The sequence below is a fragment of the Spodoptera frugiperda genome, chromosome 15 (genome assembly GCF_023101765.2).
Source record: "Spodoptera frugiperda isolate SF20-4 chromosome 15, AGI-APGP_CSIRO_Sfru_2.0, whole genome shotgun sequence".
Classification (NCBI taxonomy): domain Eukaryota; kingdom Metazoa; phylum Arthropoda; class Insecta; order Lepidoptera; family Noctuidae; genus Spodoptera; species Spodoptera frugiperda.
In genome coordinates, this window is record NC_064226.1 from 4,841,183 (window position 1) to 4,855,950 (window position 14,768).

At 35.4% G+C, this 14,768-nt stretch overlaps 1 protein-coding gene across 4 annotated transcripts in view; it reads left to right on the forward strand.

Moving 5' to 3' along the window:
* LOC118274904 (homeobox protein dve-1) overlaps positions 1 to 14,768 on the forward strand; it is a 70,294-nt gene that overhangs the window by 35,947 nt on the left and 19,579 nt on the right. For all 4 annotated transcript variants that reach the window (XM_035592692.2, XM_035592673.2, XM_035592701.2 and 1 more), the window contains one exon: positions 23 to 212. In XM_035592692.2, coding sequence (XP_035448585.1) covers positions 23 to 212 — 190 coding nt within the window. The remainder of the gene's footprint in view (positions 1 to 22; positions 213 to 14,768) is intronic.

The following is a 14,768-nucleotide window of genomic DNA, read 5'->3' on the forward strand; positions in this document are numbered from 1 at the left end:
AACGGACACTTTTCTTTCGCAGAATCTATCGGCGGAACTCCGGCGCAGCAAGACGCCCCCGCGCCGTTCGCCGGAGGAGCGTGCTGTCCCCCGCCCCCCTTCAGCTCCAGTCCATCATGAGCGCATCCAACATACCCCCCATCCTCCCCATACCCCCCACCTATCACCCAAGAAGGAAGCTTTCAACAATCTCATGAACAAAGGGACACCAAGTGAGTACACACTTTTATATTCACATAAAATATTCCGCGACTATGAATAAAAGTTATTTGTTTATTTAAAACTACCGTTGCGCCATCTATTGACATGTAGATGAGACAGAAGCTGTAAAATAACGTTGAATAGTTTAATATTTGAACTGACTACTGACTATCTCCCTACTAAATTAAATCTAATGAAATCAAATCTTACCGATATTTCACTCAAGGTCGATTCTACCGATACAACGAAAGCTTAAACATCGATTAACGCTGACGCCAGTTAAAAACAAAAGCCAAGAGATTTTATCGAATATTTTTTCTCAGACGAAACGTCCCTCAAACGTCTTGAAAAACAAGTAAGAGTGCATTATTCGTAGTCACGCGCTGTTCTTCGGTCCCTTTGTATAACTACGGTTCATCTCAGTCCTAGTTAATCTGATGCCATTATTGATTCTCCGATATCTTTCGGTCGTTAAATCAAACGTTCGCAGTATATGCGCCAGTGATTTCAATATTTATATGCCTCTATAAAATACGTCAATGTTTATTGAATAGTTTCTAAGGAGTTACCACTCTGGTGTTATTTATTCTGTGGTCTTTATGTTTTTATTTCGATTGTCGGTTGCGTGATGAAAGTCTTTTGAGAAAGATTTGTTTGTCAAGCAAAATTTAATTAGTTGTTACATATTTGTTATTGAATAAAAATGTATTGTGATTGCAGAAAGTGATTTTCAAAAAGATTTTTTATTAAGTAACTGATATGGATTATGTTCTGATTGTTGGATATCCGTAGATTAGATACCATTTTCAGAATTGAAAGTAAGGAAGTAGGAAAAGTGGTTTTTATTCTACATCTTCTAAATTAAATAACTAATTTCACGATGAGTTTAACTCGGAATCACGTATGAAATCTGATCCGACACGGTGCCATCAACCCATGCACGGATAATACCATCGCATACCTACCCTACCTAATAATTCCATTCATTCTGTTCTTTATAAATCATAATCTCCAAATCTACCGTCTTCTGTCCTTGTCTTTTTAACGCAAATCCTTTTAGTTCCGTCCCTTTCTAGTTCTTTTACCCCTTAAATCTAATCCGGTACATCCCGTGTATAAGGAGCGTAGTATAAGCCCAAGTGCACACGCAGCGGGCATATCACACGTACAGAACCCAGCAGGTCAACCTACTCCAATTTCTCAAATTTTTGTAATCAATTTTCAACATTATCGTTTTGTAATAAGGTTCAAAGTCTTGATGATAGCTTGGAGTAGCTTGATGTGCTGACAGCTGTACAATGTACAACAGTACTATGCTTTGATATTTTTCTTTGTGAGAGAAACCAAGATAAATTAGACACATAATAGGTACCTATGTACCTATAAAGTAAGCGTTAGAATCACACTGAAGATTTATATTGTGTATAATTTTCAAATATTCCAAAATATATGTTTATCCTTGAATGTTTAGAATAAGTAGCTATTCTACATAAATTTTCTTATTAGCTACGTATACTTATGTATTTGTGTACATAAAATTTTTGGACTTCAGTTAACCTTGTCCTTCTTGGGAGTGTAATTTTATATTAACATAAATAGTAGCGGGACACAGAAGCATCTGAATACACTTTTAGATTTAATATTTTTTGTAGATTGTATAAAAACGGACCGAGAAAATATGATAACAAAGTCAAAGTCAGTTGCATCGAAGAAAAACCTTTAAACATCCAATATTAATGACAAAAACAGTTAGTTATGTTCACTATTTTCCAGCTCGTTTCAAAGTGCAAAGTAATGAGACGATCAAACAAGAAATTCGATATACTCTTTTTGAATCTTCCACAATACATTACTCATAATTTCACTAATAATATTCAAAGTCAAAGTCAAAGCATTTATTTCAATTAATCCTAAATTAGGCACTTTTGAAACGTCAAATTGAATTGTCCGTCCGTCAGTCTGTTTGCTTCGAATGGAGAAGAACGAGCAAGAAACTCCATCGTTACTCTTTTTTTTTAAATTATATTTACAATATCTCTGATTATTAACAAGGTAGTTATAATAATCAAAGTAGATACATTGAGGCGAGTTTGTCCCGCCAATCGGCCGCTGAGTTAATGCCTAATGCCTCTAATCGGGCGTTATAAATCATTATTAATTTCGAATCGCGCTCGCCGCCCGCGCCGTCGATCCGCGCCGATTAGCCATTGCACAATGGTCGACGGATTACGCTCGACGTTGAAGATATATCTTTTTGTCAAATCGTACCTGTGCTGTGTAGCGTCAGAATATAAGTTGATAATGTTGCTTTATATTTAATTGGACTTATGTTCGTTTTTGTTAATCATTTTTTATTGTATGTTAAGATAGGTGACAGTTAATAACGGTTTCGTTTTTAACAACTTATATGTGACACTTGCTAGTACAAATAAGGGGTTAATTTTAGTGCTAAGTAATTTAATTGTTGTATCGTGTTTACCGGGGCTCCAGCTCAAAAAGCAGGAGTAGGAACGGTGTTTTAGTCAGTAAGAGCCTGACACTCCCTCTCGCCTTGCCCAAGGCAGGAAAAGTCATTGGAAGATATTCCCGCCTTAAAGAGACAGTTTAGGGGTAGCTGGAGAAATTTGCCATTATTGTCTTAATACGTTGTTATCATGTTTCCTATTTGACTGAAAAAGTAAACCCAATTCACAGATTTAATTGATAAAATATTTTTTGATAACGTTTTGATAAAATCGTTATTGTTTTGTATTATAAAACGTTGCATATACTAAGTTTTCATTCTAAAAATTGCGCCTTACTTATGATTAATTAAATCATATACTATATACATAAAAATAACTGATAACAAATATTAAGTACGTGCATAAGTTACTTATCACATTAAACCATATTTTAATACTGATACATAATAATATGCACTATAAAAATAAATCAATTATAAATAGATTATTATAAAGTTTAAACTTTACCAGCTGACGCTACTTAACACGAATAAGCCAGTTTTATATAGATAAGCCGATTTATATATTTTTTTATTATATCTTTTTTTAATCTTTTATTTTATATGTGAGACGTAACATATAAAACTAAAGATGGGTTTAAGAATGGATAAAGAACGGTGTTTGAAGTATTTAAATGCAAATATTAACTTTAAGGTGCTTTTCGACCAGAGGATGTGCTATGCTACGTTGTTGTGGATGCGTTTGGCTTCCACCAATCATATTCATTGGTACACATAGTTTAGCATTGGTGGAAGCGGACTTAGCTAAGCTCTGATTTTTATAAGATGCGTGCTATGGATGGCTTTCCTACTATCAATACATCACATACTCGAGCTGCGCATCTTCCTCGCACAGTTACATAGCTTAGTATCAGTGCAAACGGTCACATAGTTTCACAGCTTAGCTATTACATCTTCGTAGCATAACTACATAGCACATCTTTGGTGGCAAAGCACCCTAAAGATGGGTTTAAGAATTGAAAAACAGCGTTTAAAGAATTTAAATGCAAATATATAACATTAAGCTAGTTTTTATCTTTAAAATCAGCTATAAACTAATAACGTTAGGAAATGATTAGATCATCAGTTATGTATCTTTAAGATGTTATCTTTATCCAGTATATATATTTTTAAACATATATTTTAACATATATCGGAGATCAGATTAAAGAACGAGCTTTTTAATTGCGAATATTTTTATGTAGGTATGTTGTTGACTTCAAGTTTTTTTTTAACATACAGAGTGTATTCGGAACTCTCCTAAACGCTACAAACAGGTGACGGTTACTAAATAAGTTTTATTTAAAAATAACAAGGAATTCAATGTTTATTTTATATAATATTAGTTGTAATCAACTGGTTAAGGCTGATGTTGCATGAATAACACGAAAACAAAATCTATTAAAATTATAAACAAACAATTTTTGTAGCGTTTTTCGGGAGCAAAGCATTTACATTTTGTATAAGAGATCCTTATTGTTTTTGTTAATAAAACTTAGTATGTATAACTATAGCTAGATAAGAGACATACATAGGTATAGTACCTAACCACAGCTTGAACCTAGAAGTAACGAAAACCATAACTAGGTATGTATGTATGTATGTATGTTCACTGATACGCGACAACCACATAATTATAGTAGCGGTTTTATATAATAGGTACTGACATAGGCAGTGTTTCATAAACAACATTATAATATCAAGTATTTTATTTACTGAAGTAAATCCTATCCTTACCTAGTTCATTACAAAAATTGTCTTTTATACATTCATACTTAAAATATTCTGTTGTTATTTCATTTTTGAGGTTTTGTTTATCCATAAAAACGAAATTCCAATAATCCCAAATAATGAATACCTATAGAGCAATGGTTTTAGAAACGACAGATTAACGATAAAGACTATGATTGCTAGTGCGACTACTGAATTCTATTATTTTTAGAATTTCCCAATTTTCAATATGAGCATGAATTCAATAAAGTGATTTTCACTGCTTGCCAAAATGATTGTAAGATTTTTTTCATTTCATTAACCGCCATGGGGGGCAAAAGTCACCGGCGCTAGCGTAGGATTTGCCTTCAACAGATTTTTGTTAGCAGTCAAAGTCTTGACAAGCAACATAACTATACATTAGCAATACATTATACATATAAGTAAACACCCAATAGACGTCTCTATCCAGAAACAGGGACGTACTTAAACCTACATTAAAAAAAAAAGAACTCAATGAAGATTTAAAATCAGCGACACAGATTATAAAAATTCATAACTGTCACCGCGTGACGTAACGTGGTGTGAGACGTATTATTAGGGTGGCTACACACGCGGGGTACCCGGCTTTATCTCCGGGCGACACGAGCTTGATCCGGCCCGGATAATCCGGATAAACGCGATCCGGGTATGTGTGTTATCGATTTAATGTTTCACTTACCTACGCGTTGATTTGCGTGTGTGCGTGCGTTTTCTTATTTCTTTGTGATCTTTAATTGTGAGTTTTTTACTCTTGTATTTTCTTTATAATTAAAATAAAATCTGTCACATTAGGAGCAACGGGCTTGTAATATAAAATATTTATATTAAAGAATATTAAAAGTTCATAATTTAAATCGTCATCAATTAATTGACGCTCATGCGTCAGTTAATTGCTAAATAGTGATAGTTAATCAAATCAAATAATTTCTTAATCACTACCTACAATAAATAGAATAATATTCTAAAAAAAACAAATTCCCACACACGGATAGTGACGTAATACATAGATAAGATGTTAAAATATAAGATTTGATATGTGATAACATCAGTAATATTACGGATTTGGAAAGAAATGTAATATTTAGCCGACTATCCGGTTAGTATAAATCGATAAGCTTATACAAATAAAGATTATCGCTGTTGCTATAGAGGTGTCTCCTGATTCGTATCTAGAATCGTTTAGACATCCGTGTTTATTCCGTTGTGAATGTCCCTATATCTCTTTTACCGATTTAACGAAACGAGAAGTAAAAACTATTAGGTATAGGATCTTCACTAACTTAAAAAACCAAATAAGTACTTGCTACCTGGCATGATGCAGCAATACGTTCACAGAATCAGGCATTTTTTCTCTAAAACCGAACATGATTAGATTAAAAATAAGTATGATTTTATTAACATAAATGACTTAATATTATGATTCATAAACAAAAATCTCTGCGTTAAATAAGTTATTAAAATATATATCCGTTATATTCATCCATAACCTGTTAAAATCATATTCCAATTTTAATTTGTTTAGCACGACTAAGTCTAAAAAAATCGTGTGACAGAATTTCCAAATAAATTTAACAAACACTTCATTGGAGCTTGTTGTAGCGAAAAAAAAAACTTTTTACAATACATAAATTAGACTCTATTCAGACACATTACAATTGTTATTTCTTTGCACGCAATTGTTAAAGGTCAACCCTTAAAACATTTCAATCTGTCCTCGCTAGTAAGTCCATAAAACGATAAATTCAAAAAGATTCCCAACTTACATTTTCCATATTCAAAATCCATAATATCGTCGACCTCGAGATACTTGGTAGTCCCGTACATCCAAATCCGGCGGTCGCGTAATCCGGCTTAGGACTGATCCGCGTATACGTGTGTATGTGTACACCCTACTGCTTATATTGTTTCGTTTGCACGATGTGAGCACACGTTAAGTGGGATAATAAACTTTATTCTTATTTTGTTAGTGGGCATTTTTGTTTAATGTTTATTTTCTGAATCTGGTATATAAAGTTTAAAAATCATGCATTAATTACTACATAAGAAATCCCGAATATAATTACCCCATATCAACTGTATAAAACATTGTATCTTCTATGTTGGAAAGTTCTGAAGGCCGAACTTCAGAATTAAAAAAAAAACGTCTTTCTTGAAAGCTTGAAGAAAAATTTAATCCTCATATTGAAATTATTTCAACATAGACTCTTGTACACTTATACTTCTGACTTTCCCATACGTGGATAATCTTGATACTATTCTACCGACAATACTAGTGGCCATTGAATTAATGTAAACGAGTGATATTATAACCAGTATCGATAATCTCCCAGTAGTGATCATTTCAAAAACGGTCGCTTAGCCTATAAACCATTATTTACATTTCGTAGCAATAATAAACATTATAATATCAAATATTTATGTTGTATCCAATTTATTGATTATTTATTTTATTTTTATTTAAAGCATAGCGAGATTAACATCAGATTTGGTTTTAAAATGTCGCAGCTGGCAGTAAAAAAACATGCGTGGTTGAATAAACTTGAACCGAAAATTAGGCAGAAGAAATATACCTAGTTAATAAATAAAAGCTTCCAAATACGTTGATGACCGAGCAACACACAAGAAAACGCTATTATACTATATAAATTACGTCACAAATCCCCAGCAAGTTATTCAACGAAATCCGGATTTCAGTAATCCGGTAGGAGATGTATCCCGGACCGTGGCCGGCCGCTGCCACCTAATCTCCCTGATCCGGATCACGAATACTTAGCTCTATATGTATGTTCTACTTAGCTAGCTTTCTACGTGTCGGAGCTCCTCAGGTCTTTGTTAGAGACTAGGATTTTCTAGTGAATACTAGTTCGGACCGGTTCAAACCCGATTTTACTTGTTAAATCCGTTTTATTTTTATTACTCGGACGTACAAAAAGTTTGATCTGCGCTGTTTGTTAGAATTTTCTGCTTCATTGTTGGCTTGCAATTAAAGTAGCTGTATAAATTGAGTTGCATTGTGTGCTTCTACACTTTGATTGAAAATAACTGGTTCAGAAGTCTTTCCTCATCTGTCTTTTATACAAACTGTTGTCTCGTAATCGCTACTCGATTAACTTTTACCTAATTACACGGGGATTACATTACCCAATCATATCAATGCAATGGATTGGTTATCACGAACGTCAGGAGCGAAGGAGGCGAGGGGCGGCCGCCTCCATCAATCATCTTGAGATAATCTCCTGTGCTTCAGCCCAATTTGAGGCATGCACTCGGCTTAACGCACACAAACAGCCAGTTAGGGACCGGTTTCACGATGAGCTGACTACTATACGGAGATATCGTTGTCCGCAAATGGTAATCGGAAAAATATTTGATAACATTTTTTAATTGTTGATTTTTGGCTCATTCGTTTTAGTTGGTGCTTTGTTTCGTAATAATTCAGAACTTACTGTTCGGGTGTTTTTTTTGTCATTTTCATTAAGTAGCATTTTTAATATTAAAGACTGTAAAAAGTAGTTTATCTACTTTATTCTGTTTAAATGCTACTAAAATAAGTTTACCAAACACCATCTACTTGACCACAACACAAAGTCGTAAATCGTATGTCACATTCAATTCAAAATCGAACGATAAACAGCTTCTGATTACATTACACGTAACGTTTCAATGTGTGCGTATCATAACGCAAATCCTTTACGATTATTCTTTTGTGTCTGACTTTAATTTGGTTTTAAACCCACTACTACATGCGCACGCCGTGTACAAACACGTAGACTACACGTTCCCGGTTCCGTGTGTGAATTAATCTGTCGGCAACAACAGAGAGAGGCAATCAGCTGAGCCTCTGATCAATCGATAAAAAATCGTGGCGGTGGAGTTGTGTGGACAAATAACCGTGGCCTGTAGGCTCCGGTAACGGATGATCCGGACCATTTGTCAAGATTAGGCTTACGGCCGAGCCGCGGATTGTCACTCCGGTCGTGCGGCCGCCTGTGCTTCGGAGCGGCCCTGCACGAGCTTATTGTCATGTTCGTTACGTCATCGTATGAGCAGACTAGAAAGAAAATTAATCGTAATATTTCTTAATAAAATTGTTTAACAGTTTAAATTGAAAGACAATCGTCTACCACATAATCCGCAGCGTATAATTATTTCATTAGCATCACTAAATCTAACTACGTTTTTGAAACAATTCCTCTCATTGTTTAGGGCATCGTAAAAACCATAGAAGTGAGCGGCAAAGGCCTCGTTCACCCTAATCGCGGGACCCCGTCTGGCAGGGCTTATGGACGGCGCCCTTAACAAAATCTTAATCCCTACAAAGGGTTAGTAATATTATCTTATTACAGACGCAAGAAATAAACCTTTAATTCTCAAGCTTCCTTTAAAATATGGACGCTGTTTAATTTATATACTCTAGAGGAAATATTCCAATAATTTGAATTTAAAATTGGAACTTAAGGGATTCTATAAAGAAATTAAGCTTTAAAGATTAAACATTTCGATAAAGATATTGCCACACTAATGTTAGTCACGTATTCTAATGCGAGTGAGTACTGCAAACTAATACAGGATGTCTATATTAGAAAATCCCCGTCCAGCCATTACTATGATCATTTGGAGACAGATCAAAGCAGCTGCTCATATCTCCATTCTGGTGTCGCGGTAATCTGGTGACGGGTTGCAGATACATAAATTTGGCTTCAATCGCACATTCAAAGCCCATTAATCGCGGATTCAGTGTGGACGCACCTTTAATGCATGTTGCGTTGACTTTAGGGGTGTGCATAATTTTTTATGAATATTTTTTTTAGTTGCGTCCTGTTTGTAATTGCGTCTTTAATTGGATAATAGGTAGCAGTGATACCGTAGTCAAAGCTAGACTGCTATTCTACTTAGAAATAAATGTCATATATTCTGTTTATGTAGACATTAAGACTATGAGTTTAAAAATTTACTTAGTCCTTTTAAAGCATCATATAAATGATGACAACAATGATATTTTAAAATGAAAACTATAAAAAGCAAAATATGGAACGTCAAGTGTATAAGATTTAAAGCTTTTCTTAAGAAGATTAAGCTCCCAAAAATCATAGTTTCTTCGACAACCCTAGGGGATAAACTCACTACACACACATGGCTACCACTACCGGTGTATCTCCTGAGATCTGATAAGATTCAAATAAGGGATTAGAGAGGGACGCGGCGAGGATTTGCGCGGGATACCTGCGGGTGTGAGCGAGATAGAAGACGGGATTATCCTCGACGGACCGCGCCAAGTGGTGCCCGCACGTAATATGTGACGCAGTAGCACTAAGTATGAAGATTTAGCTTTGGATTTGAAAGAATGCGAAATTAAGGTTTTATACGCGCAAGACTGGATGCTGGCAAACCGGCAGTAATCGGTGGTCGAGCATTTTGCATGTTTTATCGCATAGAATGCAAAACAGAAGTTGTATATGGGAACTGTATTCAATAGAGATGTAAATGTGCAATAAACGAGCGTATAGAGAAAACGTTTGTCCATAGAAATGAAGACCGTTAAAAAAGTGCCATCCAAAGTTGATATTCACAAAAGCCATTATTAGCGTGGGGAAATAATACGTCAAAACTCTTTATTTGTCGGCGGCACGTGTATACACACAAAAGCAGATAAACCCACACATATTTGTATGTTTTCTCTGAGCGCGGGATTAAGGTAAAGCGGGATAGGTGGAATCCCAGTATCCAGGATTGCCACGGGCGGGCCTTTTTCAGGATTTTCTCGCCCCAGTCCCTTTTACAATCACTTTTTATTTACAATACAGCCTACACGAGTCAGGTGATGTTTGTTTGTGTGTGTACAAGGCCGTGCGTGTGCCGTGTCATATTATTTTTTTAATCGGACGAACTAAGGCTCGGGTTTTTGTTGTGTTAGTAAATTATTAGGTATCACGGTTTTTCTCTGAGGCTTGTTGAAGTGTAAACTACTCGTATATTTTAGTTTATGACTTATTTGTGTGTACTAAAATCTATTGGCTTAACCTCGTGCAAAGCTGTGCATGTGACCACATCACCAAGTCCAAAATTCTTTACTATTTTAAAATATCTTTTTTTAAAACGGCCAATAATTCAACACAAAAGCAACAGGATCAGTTTAATCTTGTAACACAAATTCATTATTCATGTTTATCTAGGGATGTGTGCGGCAGGGTTGTCAAACCCCATACATTAAAAAGAATTGAACTCAATCAGGGCTGAAGTTTATACTTTTTTATTCTTTTTTTCCGTTCCGCCGAACTAATCCGCCGGCTTATCTTCAGCTTGCAGTAGAAAGCTACCAGATTTTAGTCGACATTAAAAAATGTGCGCTAATAGTTGGTGGATAAAGTTGGATTTTGAATGGAGGGGTTTTGTAAGGGGTTCGTCGGTAGTCAATGAACCTCGTAGGTCGAAACCGCGACCTACCGTAGGGGTTGTAAAGTTGTCGAATGTTTCTACATTCAATATTTCATGTCTTACGTCACTTTTATTTCTTAAACATTTCGCTCATTGACACAACAAAAGGTCGTTTGTAATATTTTTTTTTTGGATTTTCAGGCAATTTTTTTACTGTTTTACAAAGTGCAGACTTATTTTTATTCTTACAAAAATTATATTGCATATACGGACATTCCTAAGTCTACATAACGCAACTAAATTAAATACACCAAATTTTTCACAAAATCTCTTTATTGATTTACTAATTCAGTGTCGTTTTTTAATTCGATAGGATTATCTCAATTAGTATGCATGTCCGTGTCTTCACGGCCGGACGGGCCACAATCGATTAATTTTAAATCTTTTAAGTGGGGTATTCTTCGAGAACTGGATTGTTCACTCGGCTTATCGCTTGCAATGGGAAAATAATATTTATTCGCAAAACGCAAGGGATCAAAGTCCTGTGATTTATTATTTTTTGGATATTTTTATGTGCATTAAAGATTTTAAATGAGTATTTTTTTTACTGAATTTTATCGTTATTTTGAAAGGGCAATAGTTGCATATTATGTTAATTACTTTTATTACTTAGTTTAAAAACGCAGATGTAGTTTACTTTTAATTTTATTTATTTTATCAGAAAGGTCAGATTTATTTCATCTAGTTTTTGACCGAGCCAGTAGTTTTTTAACCGAGGCCGTAGCTTGTGACTTTCTGCCCGTTAACGGCGGACTACTAGCAAATATTTTTTTGAACATATCTAATAACGGATAATAATGATAATCTGGGAAAAAAATAAAACAAAAGTAGTAAAAAATATTTACATATCATCATCTCTATTTACGAAAAACATAAACATATTTACTATATTTTTTTGCTCATATTATTTTGTCTCGAAGCTCGTTATGTTGGATATAAATATTTTATTCCCGGATTAATCCGGACCGGGAATAATCCGGAGTGGACGAGTACAAAAAGAGATAAGCCACTAGTACGATTAAGTGTTGAGTTTTTGTAACATTTCCATTTTATTATTACCTACGTTGGCTTATTATCAGCCAGACGGTATTGACCGGATAAAGTACCAGTATAAAGGTTACGGATAAAAAAAACGGGTCAATTTTTTTTTGGTTCGGGTCATTTTTTTTTACTTGTTTTAGTTAAGTGTGGCCATGATTTTTTTTGGAATACTTATGTTATAAAAGTTATTGTTTGAAAAATTTAAATATAATAAAATTAAGGAACTTTATTATATTATCGAATAGTCATACATATATAGGCACCTACTTCTACCTGTAGAAAATATATTTTGCTATTAATTTTTTTTTTGTATCTGATACTCAATAGCCCTCGAAGTTATAAAAATTCATAAATCCTGGCCAGATTATAGCCAACAAATATATTTTAATGTTATATACTTACTATACATGTTATTTAATAACAACATTATTAATAAGGATATGAATGACGAAAGAACAAAGTAAAATTACATAAGAAATAATTATAAAACAATGTAAACATAGATAAAGCTATTGAGATAAATAGCAGAATCATAAAAATTAACAATAAAAAAAAATATGAACTCAAAATCAAACGTAACTAAACAATGAAGAAAACGTCAAATTTTCTTAAGGGTGAAAGCGTACAGAATGCGAGGCGATGCTGCGTTCAATACGGCTTAGTAAGCCGTCGAACTACTTCGGAAATTTCGTACAAGTTAACGAATCGCGTAGCATACACACACTACCCTACTAACCTTACATACTCTTACATCTCCCCACTACATAATCATAGAAAATAACATGAAATATCTCGGTAATTACGGACAATATTTTCATCCGGCAAATGGTACGGCTCTGTTACGGTTTTTGTTTACCGTCTCCGTTTGATGTTGACGTTTTATCCAATAACGTTGATGTTACGTGCTTTTATGGTACACGGAGTTTCCTTTAACACGTGGAGAATATCAATTGATTAGCCTAATGTAATAACATATATAGGATGATTCATCACGGTGTTTTCGATCAGGTTCCTGTCGGCTCCTTTTAGCTTTTATGACTTCTGTATTAAGGTTGCGATTATCATAATGGCTATTCGAATCCAGGTAACAAAGGCGTGACGTCATAAAGTAGGCCAGGATTATGTTGTTCCATACATGAATCAGTTTTATAATGGAGTACTTGGAAATCGCCGCCGGCTTGCGGTCTAGCTTAGGCATAGAAAAAAAAACTTCCTGTACGTGACGTCTGAGCTGAGGATGGTTGTATAATGTGTCGATTATATTGTTCTACAAGCCAATCTTGTGTACTAATTGTATTTTAGTAATGATAACTTTCGCAATTTGTCATTCAAATAAACGATTTCGCAAGTCCTTTAATGAAAGCCGGTTTATCATAAAGTCTACAGCGGCACTCAATCAGTTCCCATTCGCGAAATCAATTTTAATTCGCCGTCAATATTAAACCTACTTAAAATAGATGAATTTCGCATCACTCATATGAGCACTATCATTGTATGAATGGTGTTTCCCGGCTCGCTCGCTCCGCGGTCCGCGATCCGATCCGCCCGTGCCCGCTTAAGCCAGATTTCAATAGAGTATAATCTCACCCTAATGAATCTCCAATCCGGATTACTGAGGGGCCCCTATAATAGACGAGCGACGTCCATTGCAAACGAGTGGGATTTAGTTTAGAAAAAACTTTGATTAGTCCACTTTGAATACCGAGAGCAGATTATTATTTCTTAAGGGCTTATCATACCGCTCTACATTTGCTTTGTCTTCTGTGCCAAGACCATTATACTCGCCGTAGCTCATCGAGACGCGTCAAGGAACTACGTCTTAATTCAGACGTCTGATTCCGTCCAATAAATTGTAAAGGCCGCACGACACTCGGCTAATCCCATTGGCGGGCATTAGAACGGCTTTGTGCGGACAGATCGCGCTCGCACGCCGAAATTACCTAGCAATTGGTAGCCGCGCCGAATTGCCAGCGGGCTCAGTCTAAATCGGCTGCAGACACTTTTATTGCCCGGCGAAATCCCGCTGACCCGAGCTCGAGCCGATCCCGGCTTCCGTTTTATCCCGGCCCCGCTTAATCCCGGATTTGACGTCGCTTAATCCGAACCCGTGTTGGATATCGCGTCGACACAGGCCTCACCCGCACTCTTGTTTCTATGCTCTCCTATATTGATTTCGGATTTCACGGCGCACCTTCATTGAACTCGCATAAAAGCACGCGTAAACAAAGCGAGCGCGGACCTTTTGAGGATTACTCGACGCGCACGGTATAATAACAAATTAATAATAATATATTTTTATTATGATGAAATAATTCAATCGAGACAAAAGTAATCCATAACTATCGCACTGACACGGGATTATGGAGCGCGAAATGCATCGCATTCAGATATTTGGACTCAATGATATAAAATTGTATGCAAAAAATGAGCAGATTAATTTGTGTTTTCATTGGGTGGTGCGTTATGCGAAAAATTGAGCGGTCGGGAAGCAAATGAAAATGATCGCCTCATATTATTTTATTCTCGATGGATTGTCGTTGGCAAAGTGCACTACCTACTTACCAACTGGGACTGAAAACTCTGTTATTGAATTATTGATGCAATTTCACTCTGTTTACAGTGAATAGAATTTAAGTTACGTTCGCTCGTTGCCTATTCTAATGTACTTTGACTATATTTGCATAAATCATTATACAAAATGTACGTTGAAAAGATGATGACATTAAACAGGTACATTTGCGTGCACACGCCGCACAACGGATTTGCCAAAACACATAATTATATTTCGCGTTTAGAAGCCAAAATTATATTTGATGGCAAAGTGAATAGTCGACTA